The 27,632-nt window shown below is 36.2% G+C and overlaps 2 protein-coding genes across 6 annotated transcripts in view; one reads left to right on the plus strand and one right to left on the minus strand.

Moving 5' to 3' along the window:
- BTG3 (BTG anti-proliferation factor 3) overlaps positions 1-7,453 on the plus strand; it is a 20,642-nt gene extending 13,189 nt beyond the window's left edge. For both annotated transcript variants that reach the window (XM_022575193.3, XM_022575275.3), the window contains 2 exons: positions 910-1,117; positions 6,267-7,453. In XM_022575193.3, the coding sequence (XP_022430901.1) occupies positions 910-1,117; positions 6,267-6,506 (448 nt within the window). In that variant the 3' untranslated portion in view covers positions 6,507-7,453. The remainder of the gene's footprint in view (positions 1-909; positions 1,118-6,266) is intronic.
- Positions 1-27,632, minus strand: part of CXADR (CXADR cell adhesion molecule) — an 88,862-nt gene that overhangs the window by 9,394 nt on the left and 51,836 nt on the right. Inside the window, exon 9 of one of the 4 annotated variants that reach the window (XM_089910373.1) lies at positions 6,817-27,550. The exons of 2 other annotated variants lie outside the window; for them this stretch is intronic. Coding sequence is in view for 1 of the 2 variants with exons in the window: in XM_089910374.1 (XP_089766500.1) it covers positions 27,539-27,550 (12 nt within the window). In the remaining variant the exon portion in view is untranslated. Of the gene's footprint in view, positions 1-6,816; positions 27,551-27,632 lie in introns of those variants that run through there. One more of the 4 variants, XM_089910374.1, reaches the window with a different exon arrangement.

The raw sequence follows: 27,632 nt of genomic DNA on the forward strand, positions 1-27,632 counted from the left end.
ACATGCTATGTAAGACTGCTTAACAATTCATTTCCTTTGTCCTAACACTTCCTAGAAATTGTTTCATATTGTTTATGTTGTGCAATCTATTTGAATGGATTTGTGGGTTTCTCCTCTGTCCTCTCAATGAAAACTCCTAGTTTTACTGTGTGTTGTGCTATTTTCCCTCATTGCAGAATTTATTTTCCTTTTTTCTAGTACCCATCAGCCGAAGTTACATGTTCTGACAATTATTTTTCTTAGATCAAAGCTTTAAAAATGTTTTGGAAGGATAAAAACGTTTGCTTAATTTAAAAAAAATAAGATGGGGGTAAGCATTTATCATAGGAATCTCTGTGAAATCAGCAGTATAATTCAAGCAAAATCCTTTTATTTTCCTAAACAGTAGTACTTCAACAGTTGCCTCAGTTCTCGTTTTTGTCAGTATGGATATAGGAAACAGAGGCCTCTTTTTTATTTAATCGTGGTAAAAGTAAATCCCATAGGAAATGTCTGGTTGATTTTTGACCTGAATTACTAGGATCTGTTATAAGGGTCAGTTAAAAATTTGTTAGAAAGTTCTGTATGGCCAGTTTCAGTGGTACGTACAAAAATGTAATCAAAACAATGAGTTTCTCTGATATCGTAGACAACTATTTTTGTCAGGAGGCAGTAGAAAAGAAAATTGGAAAAGAGAATGAGGTCACTTTTTATTTGTACTTTAATAGACCAGGAGTAGAAAATTGTGGCCTGCCTGTTGGCATGGAGCTGGGTTAAGATACTATAGATGTAGAATCAAGTTCTGGGAGGGTTCCTTCTTTGCCTGGAACTGATGGCATGTCCAGACCTGTTCAGTTGTTTTTGTGGACATTCCTTGCTTTGTTGATGTGACTTCAAGGTGTGTAAGTTTTTTGGTTTTTTTATTCTTAGGTATGGAGAGAAAAACAATGCATTCATTGTTGCCAGCTTTGAAAATGAGGATGAGAACAAGGATGAGATTTCCAAGAAAGTGACCAGGGCCCTTGATAAGGTTACCTCTGATTATCATTCAGGGTCCTCTTCTTCAGATGAAGAAACAAGTAAGGAAGTAGAAGTGAAACCCAATTCAGTGGCTGCGACCCCCAGCCCCGTGTACCAGGTAACTATGAAGTGGCTCCATATTGAAGGTCATGAGCAAGGCTTGCAAGGGCATTCTAGGTAGTCCTGCTTATGTTGCCCAAAGTTTCTGAGTTGAAATTCTGGATCACAGTTCTTGCCTTCCCACGCTAAGGGGAGCTGCTACCTCTGAGATGAAATAGGCATCCTGAGTCATTTTATCAAAGGTCTGCTTTACTAAATAAGTGGGATGAATACATTGTAAAAACAATAGAAAAAATAATGGAGATAAAACATTCCTGATGTTTTAAAAATCCTTATTGCATTCAAAAATAGCTACTCATTTTTTTGTAGCCTTTAACACTTCCAGTTTGTACCTAACTTTCATGTTCTTTCCCTTTCTATAATTAAAGAGAAACTTCACTAAATTATTCTTTAATTTTTCACTCAAGCCAAAACAATATCTTTCTTTGCTTTAACATTTAAAGAGTCATATAGCTACTAATACTAAAATTTAAAGAAGTCCTTTGAGTTGAGCCTTATTCTGTACGTGTAGTTTTGCTAATTTTGAGTATATTTTTAAATATACCTATTTTTATTAATTTGGCCTTAATTAGACATAATTAAACATACCAGGTTTCTGGTAGGGTTTGATTTGGGCTAAAATGAGAATTTAGACCTTAATTAGTAAGAAATCAGAGTATCATGAGTATGAGAAACTGAACCTTTAAATCCAGGATACATTTATATATAATGAACATCCTTTCAGTATAACTTAATTTTTGAGTTCTTAATTATTTATTTATTTATTTATTTATTTATTTTGCGGTACGCAGGCCTCTCACTGTTGTGGCCTCTCCCGTTGCGGAGCACAGGCTCCGGACGCGCAGGCTCAGCGGCCATGGCTCACGGTCCCAGCCGCTCTGCGGCATGTGGGATCTTCCCGGACCAGGGCACGAACTCGCGTCCCCTGCATCGGCAGGCAGACTCTCAACCACTGCGCCACCAGGGAAGCCCTATTTTTTTTTTTTTAATTGTTGAATTATCCTTCCTAGGCTTGAGAGGAAGCTTAGTTCTGAAGATTGTCACATTCTTAGGGGTATATGTATATGTGTATATTACAACATATGCACCTGCTTTAAAAAAAAATACAAACCAAAACAAAAAGTTGAAACAGTATGAAAGAGTATAGGGGCTTCCCTGGCAGTGCAGTGGTTAAGAATCCACCTGCCAATGCTGGGGACACTGGGTCGAGCCCTGGTCTGGGAAGATCCCACATGCCGCCGAGCAACTAAGCCCGTGTGCCACAACTACTGAGCCTGCACTCTAGAGCCCACAAGCCACAACTACTGAGCCCATGTGCCACAACTACTGAAGCCTGCACACCTAGAGTCTGTGCTCCGCAACAAGAGAAGCCACTGCAATGACAAGCCCGCGCACCACAATGAAGAGTAGCCCCCACTCACCGCAACTAGAGAAAGCCCACACACAGCAACAAAGACCCAACAGAGCCATAAATAAATAAATTTATTTAAAAAAAAAAAAAGAGTATAATAGTGACACGTCCTCCTCTTCCCACAATGACCAGTCTTGTGCCCTTGCATGGAGGTTTTCATTACCAGTTATTTTTATATTCTTCCCAAGAGATTCCCTATATAGATAAGTAAACATAATATTTGTAATTCAGGGATCATTTTTAAGACCATGGCCATAAATATTTTGGACATATTTTTCCTCTGTATGATGTATTATGTACTACAGATTACAGTTGTTAAATTGCCTGGAATTCATTCAGGTGTGTGCTAATTTTACCTCAAGAATTTTATTTGTTACACAGCAAAGCAAGAATGTAAATTCCAAATTGAAGTGATTGCTGCTCATTTTTTCAAGTAAATTGACCTTTAATTTTTAGATTTTCTTTTAAAATTAAATTGTATTTGTTTTCCCCTATGTTGAAAGACTATTAGGATAAAATTATAACAGAAAGGCATAGAAATTGAACTGTCCTTTATGTGCTTTTCTCCTTGACATTATATTCACTTACAAAACATTTCATGACTGAGAAGCATAGCTCTTAAAATCATTGTGTAGAAAGCTGGTACAGATGGTCCACTTTACTCTTTTTTACCTATACATTTTTCCATCTTGAACCTGGCATTACCAAGATCCTTAAAAAAGAGGTTATCAAAGTATGGGCAAAGTAATTCCGAGCTTTGTTCTCTGAGGGGGGTCTGTGTTTTCTGAAAGGAACCTCCAGAGATAATTCTACTAATTAAGAATGAAAATTATCTTATTTCTCCCCGAATTGATCTATAGTTTCAACTTGCTATCAATCAAAATCCCAAAAGCCTTTTTCTAGATAAAATTTAAAGAAAGGAGAATCAACTCAGAGATCTCACACTAATATTAAGTCATTATGTTTATCAAGATAGTGTGATAATGATTTAAAGATATATAAATATATTATTGGAACAGATAGAGAGTCCAGAAGTAGACCCATGTATGTACAATTTCGTTTTTGTTTTTTTTAAATAAAAGTGCCAAAGCAATTCAGTAGGGTAAGTATACAAGAACTAGTACTGGAACAATTGGATAATCTATATCTTAAAAAAAAAAAAAAAGTGAACCTAACTGCTACCTGATACCATACATTAGAAAACTAATTTGAGGGACTTCCCTGATGGCACAGTGGTTAAGAATCCACCTGCCATTGCAGGGGACACAGGTTCGATCCCTGGTCTGGGAAGATCTCACGTGCCGCGGAGCCACTAAGTCCATGCGCCACAACTACTGAGACTGCGCTCTAGAGCCCGCAAGCCACAGCTACTGAAGCCCTTGTGCCTAGAGCCCGTGCTCTGCAACAAGAGAACCCACCTCAATGAGAAGCCCGTGCACCGCAACAAAGAGTAGCCCCTGCTCGCTGCAACTAGAGAAAGCCCACGCGCAGCAACGAAGACCCAGTGCAGCCAAATAATAAATATAAATAAATAAATAAATAAAAAGAAACCATTAAGAAAACGAATGGGCAAAAGCATAGACTGGGACAAAATATTCTTAATACATATATTTGTCAAAGGACTTGTTTCCAGAATATACTTTAAAAATTACTCCTATAAATCAATAATAAAAGACATGATCCAATTAAAAACAGTGGGCAAAAGATGAGAATAAACACTGTACAGAAGAAGTTATATAAATGGCCAGTAAGCAAATGAAAAAGGTGCTCAACCTTACTTGTCATCAGGAAAATTCAAATTGAAACTGCAGTGAAACACTACTTCCAGAATGGCTAAAATTAAAACGTCTGACTGACAATACCAAATGTTGGCAAGGATGTGAAGCAGCTGGATTCATAAACTGTTGATGGGAGTGTAAAATGGTATAACCACTTTGGAAAACTGGCATTTACAAAGTTAAATATGCATCTGCCCTGTAACCCAACAGTTCCACTCCTAAGCATTTAACAAGAGAAATGAAAAAAAACAAATATCTACAAAGCCTCATATTAGAATGTTTATAACAGCTTTTTTCATAATCGTTTAATTAAAAAAAGGAAAACAACCCAAATACCCATTAACAAGTGAATGGGAGGAAATTGTGTATTCATTCACACAGTAGGATAATAGCATTAAAACAGAAAGAACTAATAATAGACACAATACGGAAGGACCTAAAAAACATCTGATTGAGCAAAAGAATTTTGCCGGGGATTTCTTGGTGGTCCAGTGATTAGGACTCCCCTCTTTCACTGCGGAGGGCACGGGTTTGATCCCTGATTGGGGAACTAAGATCCCACAAGCCAGGCGGTGTGGCAAAAAAAAAATTTTTGCCAGATACAAAAGAATACATGCCACATGATTCCATTTATATTAAGTTCACAAACAGGGAAAACTCAGTCTGGTGATAAAAATCAGTGGTTGTCTGTGGGATTGTGTCTTTCTGACAGTTTTAAAAGCTTATCAACACCCCAATGTACAAAGAAATGAAAACATTCCACTTTGCTACTGGTTTGTAGTATTGGTCAATTAGTTTGAACTCTAAATTCTTTATTTCCCCATTATTGTAGATAATCAAGAATTAACTGTGCTAAAGTTATTCACTGCTGCGTTGTTTCGTTTGCTTTTGTGCATTTTTTGATATTAAAAGACTGAAAGAAGCCTAAATGTACTATCAACAAGACACCAGTTAATTTAGTTATGGCATAGTCATTGCATTACTAGCTGTAAAATGACCAAAAAAGTCATTATGTACTGAGATGAATGTCTCTGAGATGTATTTATCAAGTGCAAAAAGCAGTATACAGAATTTTGTGAGTTTTTATAAATGTGTATATAGATGTATACCAAGTATATTCACAGAATATCTCTAAAGATGATCAAACAGTTGATTGGTGTCAGCTGCCTCTGAGAGGGTAGCTGGTAATCACAAAAAGAAAAGAGACTTTTTTCCACTGTATACAATTTTGTACCTTTTGAATTTTCTATCATGAATGCAGTGCTGTTACACAGAATATCAATTTTTAAATGCCTATGCTAGGAAGAGCAAATTAGAAATCAGAGAACTCTGAGACTCATAGTCACAGGGTGTGGCATTCTGAGCAGAGAGGTCTGAAACTGCTGATAACATTTTGAATGATGTGAACTTGATGTCCCACTTGACTTATGGGATAACCTAAGACCGTTTTCCAAAATGCTGAACTGGCTACATTAGAATCACCTGCAGTGTCATCAAAATACTTGGCCTTTCTTCCTAAAGTTTTGTTAATATTGTTCAGTAGACCAGGGCTGGGGCATGAACATTTTGTGTTTAAAAGCTTCTTAGGTGACTCTTCAGCCAGCTGTGGAAACCAGTGGTCTAAAACATGATGTGTCCTTACAAGCTTCTGTTCATTCTGTGTTTTCATCTTCTTTGGTTGAAATAGCCAGAAAATATCCGGTTGCTTTAGAGTGCTGTGTTTGAGTTTATTCATTTTCACTCATTTAGTGAAAAAACGTTGATTGATCACCTATTATATTTGAGGTTTTTAACATATTTAGACTTGATTGTAGTAATGTGCCTTAGACCTACTCTTAGGGTTGTGGGTGGGTGATTTTGTTTTTCTTTAATGAGTAATCTGGAAGGTCACCTAGTTTTTATATAACACATGACTAATTTTTTCTTTTTATTAACTTACTGTTTTCGCTTCTTTACAGATTTCAGAGGTGATATTCCCACCTCTTCCAATGTGGCACCCTTTACCCAGAAAAAAACCAGGAATGTACCGAGGGAATGGTCATCAAAGTCACTACCCTCCTCCTGTTCCATTTGGTTATCCAAATCAGGGAAGGAAGAATAAACCATATCGCCCAATTCCAGTAACATGGGTACCTCCTCCTGGAATGCATTGTGACCGGAATCACTGGATTAATCCTCACATGCTAGCACCTCACTAGCTGCTTTGATTCTGTTGGTGTCATGTTGAGAGAAGGTAGAATAAGCCTGACTGCATATTAAAAGTTCATACTCAAAGTAGTAAAGTTAGATGGGCTAAACCATCAAACTTATTTTTATAGAGAAGTTATTGAGAATAATCTTTCTTAAAAAATATATATGCACTTTAGATATATTGATATAGTTTGAGAAACTTTATTAAAGTTAGTCAAGTGCCTGAGTTTTTAATATTGGACTTGAGTATTTATATATTGTGCATCAACTCTGTTGGATATGAGAACACTGTAGGAGTGGACGATCTGTTCTAGCACCTTTGAGCATTTACTTTATGGAGAGTATGTAAGTTATTTATACACAAGGAAATCTATTTTATGTCATTGTTTAGAAGAATTGCGTGAAATCATGTAGTTGCAAATAAAAAGTAGTTTGAGGCATGACAATGTGTGCTTCTGTTCTGTGCATAAAAAGGGAGAAAGGGCAAAGGGTATCTCACTTCCATATGTTTAATTAAATATTTAGCAAAGAAAAAACTAACAATTTTAACTTTTCTTTAAAAAACTGACTTTTTATTAGCCATACCTTTCCCAAAGGCTATAGTATCAAAAGATTCATATAAAACGTCTAAAGTTTGTTAGTAGTAGATAATTGAAAATATAAATATAATGAAACATCTTTCAACCATTAGAGTCACTATATGTAGGATTTTCCTAACCAAGAATTTGGCCTGTACAAATTTTGATATGACATCTGACTTATATGCCTAGTGCCATGGCATAAAGCAGAAATGTTCTTATAGCTACGCTAATCTCTGTGCCTTGTGCTTTTTTTCAACATGTTAAAGTCTTTATTAGAGGTCTAAAATAAAGCCAAATAGTACAGTACTTCAGATTCTTCAGTAGTCCATATTTATACCACTGTAATGCCATCAGTCTCATAAGTGTACTTGAACTACGAAAAGAGAAAAAAAGATATAAGAATTTAGGTTTTTTCCCGAAGGTAAATTTTTAAAAACTAAAAGATCATTATGTTTTCTCGTTACCTACATCTTTAGATTTCTAGTCTTAACTTACCAGAAAAATCACAACTTGCTAATAAATCATTGGATGTCCTTGGCTGTTCCAGATATTTCTGTTGTGTTTGCTGATAAATTCTGTTGATGTACAGACTACCAGAAAAAAGTGCACAAATCGTAAGGATACATAGCTCTCAAAGGTTTGAAGTATGTGGAATTCAAAATGTCTGCAACTTCAACAGAAAACTTACTTTTAAACTTTAGAGGCCTGTGGTTTTAATGTTATTGTACTCTTTGATAAGCCATAGGCAACTTATAATATATTTCTAAACCATATCTACTATTTTTTTTTCCTGAGATTTATCGTGAATGCTTATTCAAACTTGAGCATATTTTCCTAGGGGTACCTGGCATCACAAGGGAGATTAGTTTTATTTAAGTTGGAAAAAAAAATTTTAATTGTTACTGTTCCCTTATAGATCCTAGAGAGTTTGGGTGATAATAGCAGATTTCTAGGCAATTGTAAAAGTGGCAAGTTTCAAGTATTTTTATCATGGAGTTAGCAGATAGCATTTGTTCTGTTAGTTTGCACATGTCATAGTTATAAGGCTGTTGGGAAAATCAGAAGCATAATAGCTATATTGTTGAGGGAAATATTTTCAGTAGTGCCTAGCCAGCTACACCTTTCTTTCCACATCAGATTACTATAAAAATCTCCTAAATCTCTTATTCATTAGTGTTGACAACTAAATGGCAGAGTGTCTCAGGAAAAATGCTAATTTTGAAGTTGACTGCATATTAGATATGTTACCTGTAGAAGATTATGCCCTTTATTGACTATCCACGTCACCTTGTTCCAAAATTTATTTAAAGCAAAAGAAAGCTCTCATCAATATAGCTTTTCCAATCCATTCCTAATGAAATAAAACCATCTTTCTTTCAGAAGCTACATCTTAAACTCAAGTCTAGTAAGTATGCAGTTCAAAGTGTGTCAAACTTTTTAACTAGTAATTAGGACTCTAGGAGTTGTAACATCTCTAAGTCTGTCTCCCTCAGACTGCAGGACTGCTCTAATGAAGACAAAATGTTGCTGCATAATTTCAGCTTGACAGTGTTACGAGGCTGTTTGAAGGAGTGGTTTGTGACTGAATGATAATTTGTTTTAATTCTCCATTTTATTTTATATTTGTAGCCATAGCTGCAAAGCTCTAAATTTAGAGGTTAAACTTGGACATGGAAATATCAAAAATAAGAGAAAAATATAAATTGGTAAGTTATATTACATCAATACCAAAGTGCTTATTTCTGGGTTTTTAGTGTAATATTTATCTCAGAGTATTTAACTTTCTGGCAAACTTCAATGACTTCAAACTAAGATGATAAAGCATTTATATTGGCTTCTACTCAGCTACACTGTTAAAGTGATTTCTTATTTGGTGATTTGGAAGAGGAAAAAAACTTTAAATCACTTATGTGCATTTACCTTGCTAGAGTAACCATTCTATCCTTTTTACAGATAATAGTAAACAGTAAGTTTAAAAAATTTGTATTACTATATACCAACAACTTATTTAATCCTCATAATAACCCCCTGAGGTGGGTACCATTATTATCCCAGGTAAGATAAGGGCTCTCAGAGAAGCTAAAAATGCTCAAGATCACAGCTAAGTAATGAAGCCCTGACTTAAATCCAAGCTGGGCTTTGTAAAGTCTACCATATATAAAGTCTACCAACTAAAGTCTATAAAGTCTACCAACTCCTAAAACTTGAGGAAAGGTTCGGTATCAAGCCAAGATTTGGAAAAAAAGGAACAGATGCAAAAATTATATTGAGTGCGAATATGAGACATCAGAGTATCTTGATTAATAACTAATAAAGCCTTGACGAAGTTCCTTTTCACAAACTATTAAGATATTTTGAAAAGGGGCTGACTAATAACTTGACAGCCATTTTATTCGCTTGAACTCTAAATCAAATTGCAATATTTCTACAGCCCAATCGATTGAGGATTGAGATGACAAAGCAAACTACCAATGACTGGTCAAGGGAAAGAGAGTTAGTGGTGTTAGTATGGCCCAAGTTTATCACAGGACTTAACTTTTTTTCTTAGTACCAAACATTTGTTGGTTTGACGTGGTATATGATGCTCTCATGTATTCTCTGGAGTTTGTATCCCAGTTGTGAAGCAGTAACAACTGTAAGGCTCTACGGGAAACACAATATCCCTGCATTAAAGATTGTAAGTATTTCTAGCCAGGCTAGAGGTTTAATGGCTAACTTCTATACATAATTTTATGTTAAGTGAACTTCACTAGCAATTAAAGCAGGTTTATCTTGATAGTCATAAGATTAAAAATGCCCAATGTTGGTGAGAGTGTGTGGGGAAGCAGTCACACACATAGTGTTAGTACAGGCTTGAAAGAGTATAACCTTTTTGAAGGGCAGTTAAAAATGTAAATATGCATATCCTTTGACCAAGCAAATATACTTCTAGGAATATATCTACAGAAATACTCAAAAACAAGGGGCTGTTACCTATGTAAAAGTGTTCATTTCAAAATGTTTGTAAACAGCAAAAATAACCCAATAGATGAACAGTTAAATTTGAACATGTGTTCAAGAAAATACTGTGGAAAATACCATGTAGCCACACACACAAAAGTACATCAATTTCTAATGACGTGGGATAAAATGTTGCAAGTTGGGAAAATACTGCAAGTGGGGAAAGAAATGTTACATCTAGGATGGTGCCAATATTGTCTGGAAAAATAAACACCAAATTGTTAAAAGTAGTTAGGGTTCTCAGAGGCGGGGGAGGGGGGCAGATACAGAGAACCTCCATTTTCCTACATTGCACATTTCAGATATTTATACAATTATGACTTTGTAACTGGAGAAGGACAAATATTTCTTAAAGAGCACTCAATTTAAGACAAGTTCAGCGGATTTATTTTTAGCAAATACAAATACTATATACATCACTGATAACCAAATTGCACATATGGACCATCTGGTATGTTTCTGATTTTATTTGCTGATCATACAAATATTTCTAGAAGGAAATATTCCAAAATAAATGCTTGTAATAAACTGGTTGTATTACATACTTCTCCAATGTTCCCAATGATATATATTTCATGAGAAAAATTTTAAATAGTACTTTGTGGGAGAAAAATCCCTGTTACTAAGCAAGGGTATTAAATACCTGGAAATAAACTTTTAACAACAGAAAGGAGTGCGTCCCACAGAGGAGAAAAATTTATAAGAATTTGCCTAAAGTCAAAAATAACTGACTAGAAGAATATGCCATATTTAAATGGATACAATGCTATAAAAAAAACTTTTCAAATTAATATGTAAAGCCAATATAAATCAATTAAAATCCCACTGAAATTTTAGTGGAACTTGAAAGCCTGATTTTAAGTTTACATAGAAGAATAATTCTCAATAACCAGGAATTTTTTTTTTAAAAAAAACAATGGACAGGGAGCGTTCTTCCTTTTATTTATCAATATATACTCTAAAGTATTGGGTTGGCCAAAAGGTTCGTTCGTTTTTTCCCATAAGATGGCTCTAGTAGCACTTAGTTGTTTTTAATTTCATTCGAAACAATTGTTAGATTATATGTGACAGCTGTCATATCAGCATGCATTTAAAAAAAGACATCAAAATTGGTTAATTTTTGTGTAACCATTTTAATATTGAAGGTGGAAGAAAAACAACATTTTCGGCCTATTATGCTTTATTATTTCAAGAAAGGTAAAAACACGACTGAAACGCAAAAGAAGATTTGTGCAGCGTATGGAGAAGGTGTTGTGACTGACTGAACCTGTCAAAAGTGGTTTGTGAAGTTTCGTGCTGGAGATTCCTCATTAGACAATGCTCCACAGTCAGGCTGACCAGTTGAAGTTGATAGCAATCGAGACATTAATTGAGAACGATCAACGCTATACCAGGCAGGAGATAGCCAACATACTCAAAGTATCTAAATCAAGCGTTGAAAATCATTTGCACCAGCTTGGTTATGTTAATCACTTTGATGTTTGGGTTCCACATAAGTTAAATGAAAAAAACCTTGACCATGTGTCCGCATGCGATTCTCTAGTTAAACGTAATGAAAACGTTCGATTTTTAAAACAAATTGTGACGGGTGATGGAAAGTGGATACTGTGCAATAAATGTGGAACAGAAGACACCATGGGGCAAGTGAAATGAACCACCACCAACCACACTAAAGGCTGGTCGGTCTTCATGCAAATAAGGTGATATTGTGTATATGGTAGGATTGGAAGGAAGTTCTCTATTACGAGCTCCTTTCGGAAAACCGAACAATTAACTCCAACAAGTACTGCTCCCAGTTACACCAACTGAAAGCGGCACTTGACGAAAAGCGTACAGAATTAGTCAACAGAAAACGCATAATCTTCCATCAGGATAACGCAAGACTGCATGTTTCTTTGATGACCAGGCAAAAACTGTTACAGCTTGGCTGGGAAGTTCTGATTCATCCACCGTATTCACCAGACACTGAACCTTCAGATTTCCATTTATTTAGGTCTTTACAAAATTCTCTTAATAGAAAACAAAATTCAATTCCCTGGAAGAGTGTAAAAGGCACCTGGAACAGTTCTTTGCTCGAAAAGATAAAAAGTTTTGGGAAGATGGAATTATGCAGTCGCCTGAAAAATGGCAGAAGGTAGTGGAACAAAAAGGTGACTACGTTGTTCAATAAAGTTCTTAGTGAAAATGAAAAATGTGTCTTTTATTTTTACTTAAAAACCGAAGGCACTTTTTGGCCAACCCAATATAACATAGGAGTGAATATACCAATGAAACAATACAAGTGCAGAACCAGAAACATTTAGATACAGAAGTTTATTGTATGGTGAATGTGGCTTTTCAAATTGAAAATAATTCACTAATAAAATTAATTGTGAACTATATTTGGCTATGCAATTTTTATTATTTTTTTTTTTTTTCCTGCGGTACGCGGGCCTCTCATTGTTGTGGCCTCTCCCGTTGCGGAGCACAGGCTCCGGACATGCAGGCTCAGCGGCCATGCCTCACTGGCCCAGCCGCTCCGCGGCATGTGAGATCTTCCTGAACCAGGGCATGAACCCACGTCCCCTGCATCGGCAGGAGGACTCTCAACCACTGCGCCACCAGGGAAGCCCTGGCTATGCCATTTTTAAAGTTAAATTCCTACTTCAAACCATAAAAATAAATTCCAGATAGATTAAAGACAAAATGTGAAATATGAAACTATAAAAGTACTGAGAGGAAATATGGAAGGAGATATTCATAAACTTTTAGCTTAGGAAAAATTTCCCCATGAAGATAGAAAAATTGGCATTTTGGAATTGAAAAAAATTTTTAATTGCATATTAAAAGACATAAATACACTTAAAAAGACAAACTCTGGGACTTCCCTGGTGGCACAGTGGTTAAGAATCCACCTGCCAATGCAGGGCACACGGGTTCGAGCCCTGGTCCGGGAAGATCACACATGCCGCAGAGCAACTAAGCCTGTGCACCACAACTACTGAGCCTGCGCTCTAGAGCCCGTGAGCCACAACTACTGAGCCTGTGTGCCTAGAGCCCATGCTCTGCAACAAGAAAAGCCACTGCAACGAGAAGCCTGTGTACCGCAACGAAGAGTAGCCCCTGCTCACCGCAACTAGAGAAAGCCTGCACGCAGCAATGAAGACCCAACGCAGCCATAAATAAATAAGTAAATTTAAATCTTCAGAAAAGTTAAAAAAAAAAAGACAAACTCCAAAGAGGGAGAAATTTTCTACAGAATGTTTAAAAGAAAATGAATTAGTATTCTTAATATACAAAGAGCTTCTACATATAATTAAATTATTTAGCAGAGCCAAATATATATAAAGAAATACAAATGGCTAAAAAATTAAAAGAGGTGCTAATGGCACACTAATGACAAAGGAAGTATAAGTTGAAACCACGAAATACCATTTTTCACCTAACAAATTGACATTGAAAAGACAGTGGCTTGCATTCTTTGTGGAAGCCAATTTAACAATGTCAAAAAATTTTTTTTAATGTGTGTATTCTCTTACCCAGTAGTTCAAATGCTATATATATAGAAGATAGCCTATGGAAATACTTTCACAAATGTATAAAAATTAATGTACAATGGGTGCAGCCTTTTTTTATATAATAAAGGATTATAATTCATTTATACTATGTAAGAGCATGAGGCCAATAAAAGAATGATCTGTATCTGTTGTGGAAAGATGTCCACCATATTGTGTGAGGGGTAAAAATGGTACAAAAAGTGAGGATAGTAATAGAACTTGATAGGTTTATCATGGAATGAAATAAGATGATTAATATAAAACACTCCAACACATGGCAAATATCAAATGCTCAATAAATTTTATTATGTTTACATAAGATGTATGAAGGATGAAAATAGGTACAAAAAGTGAGGACAATAGAAGCTAGGTAGGTTATCACAGGATAATGTTAACCATTAATAGTTCATACATACGCATACTTGTTTTTTTAATAGATTTTATTTATTTATTTATGTATGGCTGTGTTGGGTCTTTGTTGCTGTGTGCACGTGTGGGCTTTCTCTAGTTGCAGTGAGCGGGGGCTGCTCTTCATTGAGGTGCGTGGGCTTCTCATTGTGGTGGCTTCTTTTGTTGCAGAGCATGGGCTCTAGGTTCACGGGCTCCAATAGTTGTGGCTCATGGGCTCTAAAGCGCAGGGTCAGTAGTCGTGGTGCACGGGCTTAGTTGCTCCACGGCATGTGGGATCTTTCTGGACCAGGGCCTGAACCCATGTCCCCTGCATTGGCAGGTGGATTCTTAACCACTGTGCCACCAGGGAAGCCCTGCATGCATGTTTATAAAGCATTTCATCAAGCAAAATGAAATTCCATTTGACAGGTACTTAAGTGCTTTCCATTTGATGATAAACTTTTATGTGTTCTAGTATTATCCTCACCTTACACACAAGGAAACTGAGTCTCAGAGTATTCAAGTTAAGTTGTCCCAGTAACCTAAACGAGCAGGGCTTCAAACCCAAGCAGTATGACTAAAGGACACCTGCTTTTTAAGAGCAAGATAGGGGGTTGGAAAGATACACTAAACTGTTTCTAATAGTTAGCCTTAAACTGTTAATAATAGTGTGTAAGCAATATTTTTTAGAAAGCAATAGAATAGATATTTTGGTATTATTCTCTTAGCTTAGACTGGATTTCAATGAAAAAGAATAAATCACTTTATAAAAATTATTGGCCACAAGAGGGCATCAGATGTTCTTTTTCCAACTTCCAAGCTAAAGGTTGTAAATAATCTCCCTTCTCCATGAAAAGTATTAGTGGTTACAGTTTAAATCACTGCTTTTCCTATGCATCTGCATACAGAAATTGCCATTGCTAATGGAGAATGTTAATTAAGTATGCCATAGTTATTATATACAACTTTTATTTATTAGAATTATTTTTGTTAAAAAAAAATGTATAGTTCATTTGGGAGAATAAAATTACCTAAAAGCACAAAAAGATCATTAAAATTACCTATAATCCTTCCAGCAAAGAGAACCACTGTTAATATTTTAGTGGATGGGGGAATGTTTGAAAGAGGGAGCTTTTACTTTAGCTCCCTCTTTTTTAGACTCCTGTTTTGTTGCGTTATGAAATATAATCATTTTATGGTCTCACAATTTGGAAATGTGGAACATCTTATGCCATTGATTTTTTCCTAAAACATGATTTTTAATAGTTTCATAGTATTCATATATATTGCCTTAATTGATTTAACCAATCTTTATCATTAGCTATTAAGCTACCGATCTCTTTTGGAAATGTTTTTTCAGTCATATATCTAAATATATAACTCCTTTGTTGGGAGTGGGTTGAGGGTGGGGGTATTCCTTTGAAGTCCAGAAATAAATGGGCCAATTGATTTTAGAACTGCCAATTTAATTTACATACAAAAAACTCTATAGATGATAAATTTCTTAGAGTCAAATTAATAAGTAAAGCTGTGAAATTTCAACAGAATAGATTGACTGTTTCACTAAATTCAACGGAAAAAACTTTGTATTTAAAATTTTTAGTTTTTATCTGAGTTAAAGTGAAATCTGACTATTTCATGTTTCCTAATATTGCCAATGTTAAAACAGACTATATTTAAAATCTGATATTGATAGCTAATGAGATCCTTGAGTAAATAATTTTGAAAAGATCATTTGTGATGCTTGACAGTCACTGTAAAATCTGGAAAGGAATACACAAAAAGCTAAGATGCAAGATCTGATATAGGGATTTGGCATGCAGATTTACTGTAAAATCCCTCTCCCTAGCACAATTAGGAGTGCCAATCAAAAACGCTTAAGTGGGAAACCATTAAAAATGATACATCCCTTAAATATTTTAAATGTTTAAAATGTATCAATATACATTCAGGCACCAAATTTTTGATGTAAAGAATTTTTCGTAGAATATGGGTCTATTTCTAGGAGCTGTTTTCTTTTCTCCATAACCTACATCCATAATATATTGATACTAATTTAAAGTTTGGTTTCTTTGCAGTCAAGTGAAAGCAACATATTTTTGAAGCAATGTGCCAGCAGAATCATTCCCTCTGATTATCATGTCTTCACTATATCTAGTACAGTTGATATATACGATTTACTTTAATTATGTCATCAGCAATACAACAAGCATAAACAGGCTTGGTACCAAACAAAGCGGACTCTCGTCAATCATACAGCCCACTGGGGCCTCCATGGGTATTGTCAACAAGAGTCAGTGTGCCCTGCGTGGGGACCCCGTTTAGAGGGAGCAGAGGGTGTGCTTAGGCCAGTCTCCTCTCCTTTCATGGGCCTTCTCCTGGGCTGGTATTGCCGGGAAGGGGGATCAGAGGTGAGGGAGAGCCACACCTCCCACCTCCTCCCCCCTTCTTCTTTCCTTTCATATAGTTCTCTCAGGGCAGGACTGCCAAGGACTCAAGGTTCCTAGAGAAACACTAGACCAGGAATCAGGACACCTGGATTTCATTCCTAACTACTGGCCTTGGGAAATCAAAACCTTTCTGAATCTTGATATTTTCATAAAATGATATTGAACTAGATAACATAGCCCATAGATATTTGGGGGGTTTTGCTTGGTTTTTACCAAATTTGAACTGCTATGTAAATTTTCTTCACTTAACTATATTACAAATCTTTTGCCCATATTACAAAAACAAAAACGCTACAAAATTACACACACAAAAAAATAAAACCTACATAAACATGTGTTTATAAAGTCCTGTTGGCTACTATACAGTGCATCTTTACCTTGTCCTGGACCTAAGATTGTATCTTTTAGCTGGCAAGGCAGAGATTACATTTCGTTTCACGTAATTATTTTACTTTGTGTTCTCTTGTTTTTGTGAACATATAAAATGTCTTCCCCTTGTCAGGAGATCAAAAGCCTGCTGGAGGCTGAACATTGGAGGACTGTGATTTTCCAAAAGGTTGCAAATCATTGGCACAGTAGTTCCTCCCTTATGCATGGTTTCACTTTCTACGGTTTCATTTACTTGCAGCCAACCAAGGTCCAAACAATTTTCCATTTAATATTATTGCTATGAATAAACAATTCATAAGTTTTAAACTACACACTGTTCAGTGTGATGAAATATTGCACCATCCTGTTCCGTCCCGCCTGGGATGTGAAGCATCCTTTTGTCCAGTGTACCCAACCTGTTAGTTACTTAGTGGCCCTCTCAGTCATCAGATGGACATTCGTGTCCAGGTAACCCTTATTTTACTTAATAACGGCCTTACAGTGCAAGGACAGTGATGTTGGTAATCCTAGTATGCCCAAAAGAAGCCGTAAAGTGCTTCCTTTCAATGAAAAGGTAAGAGTTCTTTACTTAATAGGGAAAGAAAAAAAATGCCGAGGTTGCTAAGATCTACAGTAAGAATAAATCTTCTATCCGGGAAATTGTGAAGGAAAAAAATGTGTTGGTTTTGCTGTCACACTTCAAATTGAAAAAGTTATAGCCACAGTGTGTGGTTAAGTACTTAGTTAAATGGAAAATGTATTAAGTTTGTACAATAAGATATTTTGAGAGAGACCACATTCACATAAATTTTATTATAGCATATTGTTATAACTGTTCTACTTTATTATTATTGGTATTAATCTCTTACTGTGCCTAATTTATAAATGAAACTTTATCATAGGTATGTATGTGTAGGAAAAACACAGTATACCTAGGGTTTGGTACAACCTGCAGATTCAGGCATCCACCGGGGGATCTTGGGGGGTGGAACTACTGTATCTTTGCTATCACACTGTCTCCTCTCAGAATTGCAAGGTCATTCTACTGTTCTCTAGAAATGTTCTCACTGTTGACAGTTCTGGGACTCCATGAGGAAAAATTTCCTACTTAGCAACATGAAAAGAGCACAGTGCCAGTAGCCAACATTCAAATTGGAACAGTGTGTGACAGCTCACCTAAACATGTGACCAACACATCTTCTTTTTCAAGTGCAAGATAACTCATTTTCTCCATTAATAGTTTGTGCTGATTCAATAAAACTGCTCTGGGCAAAAACTCCAGAAACTTGAAGAAAGAAACCAAAGATAAATGATGCAGAAATACACCGTGATGGGAACACCTGTGGCAATGACTTGATACGAACATAGCCAGAACTGCTGCAATTATTATCATCAACAAAGTACACTGAGAATCTATTATATGTTGATCATTTAGATGTAAACATGTTCCACCTTTGAGAAGTCTGGCATCTGCTTAGGGAGAGGAGACAGATACATGAAGACAGGTGACTCTCAGCTTCCTCTGAGGTTACAATCTCAAGAAGGGAGAAGTTAGGAGAACATCTTAGAAAGGATTAGGATTACGTGGTCAGAAAAGGGTAAGCCCGTAAACAGAGTCAAAGAAAAAGGATAACCTGGCAAAAGAAAAAAAAAAGGGGGGGGGGCTGTATTTCATATCACAAAGGGCTAATTTTATTAACATTTAAGATCTCCTCCAAATTAGCAGAATTGTAATATAAAGAAAAATGGACAAAGCATATGAACATAGTTCTCAAAAACACAAATGGTTTTTAAACATAGGAAAAGATGCTCAACTGACCAAACAGAAAGAGACTTTTAAACCATGACAAAATTTTCTTCTCAAGATCAGGAAAGATAAAAAAGTCAGATAAGAGTATTGGTGAGGATGTGGGTGGAGATAAGCACTCTTATCCACTGCAAGCATAAGCTGCTACACTTATTAAGAAGATATTGTAATAATAGCTGTCAAAATACTCTTTAGCCAGTACCTCCCCTTCTAGAAATTTAAGGATATGTTTGCACATATGAAAAATGATGTATATACAAATATACTACTTATAATTCATTATATCAAAAAGATGGGATCAACTTAAATGGCCAATTGGAGACTGGCTAAATAAGTTACAGTGTAGCAAGTTGATGTATCATACAGTTTTGAAAACAAATAAGGTTGTTTTAGATAGGTAGATATATAAATGATAGATAATACATATATACAGAATGATCTGAGGATTTGCTAAATTAAAAAAACAAGTGTGTATAAAACCTTATTTAAAAAAAAATATATATATATATACACGTATATATATGCAAGTGTAAGCACAGAGTCAGTGTTGTAATGGAGGGCTGGCCATGAAAGTCAAAAGCTAGGCTAGAGTTTAGACTTTTAAGTTAGAGGTCCGGGAAAGCTTTCAAGCAAGGGAGTGAACCTAAAGTTTTAAGAAAATTAACTTCGAATTGGAGAGTTTTAATCAACTCTTGTCTAGGAAAAAGATAACTGTAGAGAAATGGTCATCTACTTGCTTCTATTGTCAGGTAGGTCATTTCTTTCTAAAGTGGTCCATCACCTCTTCATGTCTTCCTGAGATATCTAGATGCTTCCAAGTCCTCTCCAAGCAGTAGAAAATGAATGGGAAGTAATGTTTCTTTTTATAAAAGCAGCAGAACTGAAACGAATCATAAATTCATACAAGCACGCTTTCACTGAATACTTAATTTTAGTCAGCTACAGTACCAGATGCTAAACAGGCCAGGCATACAGTCATGATCCAAACCTCACCTGCCCTCTCAGGACCATTCAGGGTTCCTTTTCTGTGTGTTAGCCTCTTCTCTCTCCCATGCTGCACCCAAAATTTCCTAGTTTCACCTCTTCCCTCAGTCCTCTTACTACCTAGCTACCTGCCCCCCATGTTCCTAGAGTATGACCTCACCTCTACTTCCTGGAGGAAAGTGAGATCATTTAATTATACCCCGTCCACACAACCACAAACCTATTAAATCTGCCCCCAACCTCACTGACTTTCCCCCTCAACCTCTGGGGAAGATGTTCTCCTTGCCCTCTTCAAGTTAATCCCGCCCACATTCCGTTTTGGCTCCTTCCTCTTTCCAGGCCCCTTCTCCACAGCCTCAAGTCTCTCCCATCCTCACAAACAAGCTAACCTTTGCCCTACTCTAGTTGCTGTTTCCTCTGGCTTCCTCCTTCCCTTCATGGCCAAGAATATTGAAAGAATAGTCTAGTATAGTTTTCAAATTGTGTCTTGTGAATCAGACGTCTCAAGAGCTGGTGGGGATCTTATGGGGAGACAAACAATAGCCATTTCATCTTTTATATAATTTGGACTCTGTAGGATTTAATCTCAGCGAGGCATGTTTTGCATACTATGTTTCTAGATCTTCCTTAGCTCTCATCCGCGCTTCAATCTATGGAACTAAGGACTGGCACAACTGTTCCACCAGAACTGGTCTGCATCATGAGTGACTTCATTCCCAGAATGGTTTCTTTCTCAGTCTTTTGTGCCCCAGAGGGCTGACTCGGGTCCTCTTCTCATTCTAAACACTCTTTCCTGAGTGATGGCACCCTCTTTTGTAGATTTAACATATTAATACACATGCCTTTGGCTTAAAAAGGCCAGAACTTCACTTTTTCTCTTTACCAGTCTCCTCAAATTGTAGTTTAGAGATCACTGCATCCACAAAAAGTAGCTTGTGAAATGATCTGTAAGAAACAACTTCATAGTGCTTTCACTTAAATCCCACAACTTAATCTGCCCTAACAACCCACTGCTTTAATACCTGTGCTCTGAAATACCTCAAAAGAATGCGAAAAAAACTCTAGGAAGCAATATTACCATATAACAGAAAATTGGAAGCCTCTAGGTCCACAAGTAAGAAAAAAATGAATTATGGAACATCAACTTAATAAAACATCTTGCAGCTATTAAAATGGATATATACAAATACTTCTAACAATAGCTAAGATACACATACAAGTATGATTCAACACCAAGTTGATAAAAGAAACTAACAGAGGACATTCACTTTAAAAATAATATGTATACTTAAATATACTAGAAGAGAAACAAAACAGAAAGGTTTTTCGTAGTGATGTCACTTGGGTGAAATATTTTACTTTCTTCATGCCAAGTACTAGATCACTATGACTCTATAAACCCCAAAGGTAGGGTAACCACAGATTATACTGTCCAATCTGAGCCACTCTAGAGCAAAAGGTCTATTGCTGTTGTAATTACAGTGAGATAACAGGCATAAGACAGAACTGTCTTGGGAAAACTGGGATATAGTCCCCTAATCCTGTAAGATATGAGGCAAATATTGCTATTATAACACAATAACAATGATGATGATGGCAGCAACCAGTGCTTACAGAGCACTGACATGTGCCAGCCTAAGTGCTTGACATGTATTACTTTATCATTCCCAGAACCATTCCATGAGATAGATGCTATTATCCTCATTTTACTGTTACGGAGAAGGAGTACAGAGGTTAATATTTGAAACGTTAAAAAAAAACATTCATTTCACAAATATTATATAAACAATTTGAAACACAGAACTTTAAAAACTGTTTCCCTGGAAAAGTAGTTTCATCTTGTCAGCAAGATTCTTAAGAAGACAATCCATAATCATTTCATCAACTACTTTTTCACTTGACAAGCAGATGTGAGGTTAATAGTGTATTATGGTCACTGCATATTTGAAATAACAATAGTATACTCCTGAGGGTGAGGATGGGGGAGACTGAGAACCATGAAATAACTATATTGGCATAGTTACTCAGGTGTTGCTATTTTTATTGTACCAACTAAGCAAAAAAACCTCTTTGGGAATGTATTCCATACCAACTTTCTCTATTTTATTTATCAGTCCTGCTTCACAGTTTCCAATCATCATTTCTGTTATGGATTGAATTGTGTGTACCCAAATTCCTATGCTGCAGTTCTAATCTCCAGTACCTGAGAACGTAACCTTATTTGGAAATAGGGTTGTTGAAGATACAATTAGTTAAAATGAGGTCACTAGGGTGGGTCCTTGTCCAATATGACTGGTGTCCTTATAAAAAGGGAAAATTAGGACACAGAGATAGACACACACTGAGGGAAGGTGACATGAAGTGACACAGAGAGAAGACAGCCATCTACAAGCCAAGAAGAGAGAACTTCCCTCACAGCGCTCAGAAGGAACCAACCCCCTCCCCCAAAAAAACTACTAGAATTAATAAATAAATTCACTAAAGTTACAGGATACAAGATTAATATCAGAAATCTGTTTTTCTATACACTAACAATGAACTATCACAAAGAGAATTCAAGAAAACAATTCCATTTACAACTGCATCAAAAAGAATAAGATACCTGGAAATAAACTTAACCAAGGAGATGAAAGACCTATACTCTGAAAACTGTAAGACAATGATGAAGGAAGCTGAAAATAATACAATTAAATGAAAAGAAATTCCATGTTCATGGATTGGAAAAATTAATATTGTTAAAATGTCCATACTATCCAAGGCAATCTACCAGTTCAGTGCAATACCTATCAAAATACCCATGATATTTTTTTACAGAACTAGAACAAATAATCTGAAAATTTATATGGAACCACAAAAGATCCCCAATAGCCAAAGCAACCTTGAGGGAAAGGAACAAAGCTGCAGGAATCATGCTCACTGATTTTAGACTATACTACACAGCTACAGTAATCAAAACAGTATGGCACTGGCATAAAAACAGATACATAGATCAATGAACAGGATAGAAAGCCCAGAAATAAACACACACACCTATGGTCAATTATTCTGTGACAAAGGAGGCAAGAATACACAATGGAGAAAAGACAGTCTCTTCCAGAAGTGGTGCTGGGAAAACTGGACAGCTACATGTAAAAGAAGGAAACTAGAACATTTTCTCACACCATATACAAAACTAAACTAAAAATGGATTAGAGACCTAAATATAAGACCAGAAACCATTAAATTCCTAAACATAGGCAGAACACTCTTTGACACAAATTGTAGCAGTATTTTGTTGGATCTATCACCTAAGGCAAAGGAAACAAAAATAAAAATAAACAAATGGGACCTAATTAAACTTAAAAGCTTTTGCACAGCAAAGAAAACCATTGACAAAACAAAAAGACGTCCTACTAAATGGGAGAAACACTTGCAAACAGTAAGAAGAATAAGGGGTTAATATCCAAAATATATAAATAGTTCATACAACTCGATATCAAAAAGACAAACAACCTGATTAAAAAATAGGCAGAAAACCTGAACAGGCACTTTTCCGAAGACATACGAATGGCCAAAAGTGGGCATGAAAAAATGGACATCCCCAATCATCAGAAATGCAAATCAAAACCACAACATCTCTTCACACCTGTCAGAACGGCTATCATTGAAAAGTCTACAAATTAATGTTGGGGAGGATGTGGAGAAGAGGGAACCCTCTTGCACTGTTGGTGGGAGTGTAAATTGATGCAGCTACTATGGAGAACAGTATGGAGGCTCCTCAAAAAACTAAAAATAGAATTACCATATGATCCAGCAATTCCACTCCTGGGTATACAGCCAGAAAAAATGAAAACACTAATTTGAAAAGATAAATGTACCCCAAAGTTCATAGTAGCACTATTACAATAGCCAAGACATGGAAGCAACCCAAGTGCCCATCAACAGATGATTGGATTAAGATGTGATATACATACATATATATATAGCATCTATATAACACACACACACACATATAATGGAATACTGCTCATCCACAAAAAAGAGTGAAATTCTGCCATTTGCAGCAAAGTGGATGGACCTAGAGAATATTATGCTTGGTGAGATAAGTCAGAGAAAGACAAACACTGTATGATATCACTTATATGTGGAATCAAAAAATAATACAAATGAATGTATATGCAAAACAAAAACAGACTCACAAATATAGAAAGCAAACTTGTGGTTACCAGTGGAGAGAGGGACAGCGGGAAGATAGGGGTATAGGATTGAGAGGTACCAACTATACTATGTACAAAATAAGCTACGAGTATATATTGCACAGCACAGGGAAATACAGCCATTATTTTATAACAACTTTAAATGGAGTATAATCTATAAAAATATGAATCACTATGTTGTACACCTGAAACTAATATTGTAAACCAACTGACTACACTTCAATTAAAAAAAAAAAAAGGAACCAACCCTACCATCACCTTGATCTCAGACCTTCAGCCTCCAGAACTGTGAGACAGTAAATTTTTTTTTTTTTTTTTTTTTTTTGCGGTATGCGGGCCTCTCACTGTTGTGGCCTCTCCCGTTGTGGAGCACAGGCTCCAGACGTGCAGGCTCAGCGGCGATGGCTCACGGGCCCAGCCGCTCCGCAGCATGCGGGATCTTCCCGGACCGGGGTACGAACCCGTCTCCCCTGCATCGGCAGGTGGACTCTCAACCACTGCACCACCAAAGAAGCCCTAAATTTGTTTTTTAAACCACCCAATTTCTGGTACTTTGTTATGGTAGCCCTAGCAAACTAATACAATTATACACAGAATTAATTATAAATGACTAGTCTCTTCAGGAGACTAATCATTTTAAAAGACTTGAAAACAACTGACATTATGTCATTTTTTAAAAATTAAAATCTTCCAAGATATGGTGTTTTATCTATCAAAGTAGGTCTCCCTAAAAATTCTGAAATATTACTATATTCAAATTAGGCAATGATATCTAAGCATGTAAGTTTTTTGGCCTCACTAAAGGTGTACTCAAATATTTCTGAAAGTTTGTGAGGTCCAAGAAAAAACATTCTACCTACTAGTGACTTAGCATGGACACCCGTCGTCTACACAGGGTTTCCTAAACAATTCAGAGGTTCCCAAGTTTAGATGATCATTGAAATAACCTGGGAGAGAAACAGCCACTGATCTTACCCCAAACCTACTCAGAATCTCTGAGGAGGATTTTAGAAGCTTATTTCTCCAATGCTTCTCCACTTCTCTAGGTTTGCATAATAATTAGGTTTGTTTCTGTGTTGGGTCCTACTGAGTCAGGTCACCCAGTCTTTATTTGTGCAAGTTAACTTTTTAAGCCCTGTGCAGAATTTTCCCTTAACACCCGTACACACTCACCCTTTTTCTCTTGATACTGCCTTCTTGGAAGAAAGCAGGCCCGTTGTCTTGCAGAACACATGACACACACTTGATAAATGCACACTTGCTCCTGATGCCCATAACTTCCCTTCTAAAAATTCATTCAGCATTTAGTGAGCAATATGCAAGTCAGAGTTAGGAACTGGGGATAAAGGTGAATGAACCAGCTTCAAACTCATCAAGGAGGTCAATTAAGAATGTTAAATAATTAGAATGCAAAAAGGTTTTGTGCCATAAAGACCCATACAATGTAGAGGGCCCAAATGCACCCCTAATTTAACTTGAGTGAGGGGCAGGGGTGAGAATAGGAAAAATGATTCCAAGGAGACAGAGTTTGGACTGACACTTGCAGGGCACTGGTCAGGTAAACAAGGGTGGGTTCCTCTCTGGCTGAGGAAATTGCATGTTCACAAAGGTATGAGACCACTGCCCCTTAGCTATGGAGTACGGCTATCACAAAGGTGCACCTAGAGGTGTGTAAAAAATAAACCACAGAGAAATAGAATGGTCATCAGAGACCTTCTGTGTCAGGTTAAGATGATCTGGTTTTTAATATGATCAGATTTACATTTTAAAACAACTAACCCACTAGGACTGTGGACAATGAATGACTTGGGGAAAGACAAGATCACGACTGCTTCTAGCACTTTGTTGAGGGCTGACATCAGGTTTTTCCCTCTGTAATTTCCTGTATCTCCTCCCACCTCTCTCATTCTCCATTAAGAGTTAGAATTTCCTAGCTCAGCAGTGAAACGAGAAGCATACTGATCAAGCCCTTGATTAACTAGACTGAAATTTATTTCTCAGTTCTTCATTAACTTCAGAAATTCTACTTTTTCTGCAGTTACCTTAGGACAATTTTTTCTCCTATAAATAGTTATAAAATTTAGAAACATCATTTAAGTAACAAAACAACAAATCCCATTTGATTTATACTGCAGAAATATCAGCAAGAAACACTGAGCTGAATTCCTAGCACTGGCTTCCTGATCTTTTCAGCTGCCTTTACTGCATTTAGAAACTACATTTGTTTATGACATAGACTTAAAACCATTTTTTATCAATATTTAACAACAGATTGTTTTATATTCAATTTTGACTCAATTTCAACAGTTTTGCCATTTGGTACTTAATTAACCAGAAATATGATCTGGCCTTTAGAACTTCATGATTAAAATATGATCTAAATTAAAGGCATTAAATTATACTTAGTAGTTGGTTAGCATATTTTATTGTAATCTTGCTTCTTTGAAAATCTGTGTACCACTATCAGCATCCCAGCAAACAGAGACAAATGCAAAGAATTTTCATTATATCAATTCTATCTCTTTAAAATCCTCCAACATCCCCTGTGATGTAGGTATTTTTATCCCCATTTTAAGCACCAGGAAACCGAAGCTAAGTAAAGCATCTAGTAATAAGTGGTATTCAGATATGTCTGACTCCAAAGCCTATGCTTTTCTTTTAACCTCCGAGTAGAAAACTTCACATTAGTATAAACCACTGGTTCTCAGCTAGGGGCAGTTTTGCCCCCCACCCCAGTGGCTATTTGGCAACACTGGAGACACTTTTGGTTGTCACATCTGGAGGAAGGAGGGCAAGAGCTACTGGCACCTAGTAGGTAAAGGCCAGCGATGCTACTAAACATCCTGCAATGCACAGGATGTCTCCCACAACTAAGAATCATCCATCCCAAAATGTTAAAAGTGCCAAGGTTGAGAAACTGTAGTATAAACAAAATATTTCTCAAAATACCTTCTTACAAAAGCACTGCTAACCCCATCCTGTTTTTTTTTCTGAAATCAACATTTAGAGTCAATGAAAATAGCTTTAAAGTATAACTAGATGTGTGTATTTAATACATATATGTACGCGCATTTTTAATTCATCTGAAAAACTCTTGAATTTACGCTGTAAATTGTGACACGATAACAGAACTTTGGAGGTTTCAACCCCAAATACATTATGTTATTTACTGTCATATAGATGCACAGGACTGGAGAAATTTCTATAAATATGTTTGATATGTTTTCATTGATGTTATTGTTCTGATCTTTACTTTGTTTAATAAAAGATGCAAAGGAGAGGGGAGAAGGAAACCCTGGCTCAGAAAAGCAGGGAGGAAGAGTATAATGAAGCTTATGAAGCCACACCATGAGGCAGAAAACTACTTTCTTGATTTTATTTTTTTTAAAGGTACACAAGGTCACAAAACCAGAGCAAGTTTTTGGCTTTTTTTAAACCAAATTTTGTTCTTACAAATGTCAAAATCTGCACCATTGGATATTTAAGCCAGAAACTTGAAATACAAAAAATCATTTTTGAAACTGACACTATCAATTCTCTACTTGCATATATGAAGTGTCAAAATATTACTTCTCAGTAGTATAAGTGTATTTGTCACAGAAGTCCACAGTTAGGGATGAAAATCAGTGAATTGTGGTTCTCTTAACACTTGTGTCATTAAGTTAGTAGAAAACAGAGTTCTTTGGAGCTTTTAGTGTTCAGGGTCAAAACCAAATCCAACTGATATTCACACCACACTCTGAAATTACAAAATAGGGTATTTTATAAAACTGGATTTTAATGAACAGTGAGAAGCCAGATGCAGCCAATATTCGCTGGTG

The sequence above is a fragment of the Delphinapterus leucas genome, chromosome 4 (assembly GCF_059928025.1).
Source record: "Delphinapterus leucas isolate spDelLeu-1000000601 "Yukka" chromosome 4, BTC_Dleu_Yukka2, whole genome shotgun sequence".
NCBI classification, from domain to species: Eukaryota; Metazoa; Chordata; class Mammalia; order Artiodactyla; family Monodontidae; genus Delphinapterus; species Delphinapterus leucas.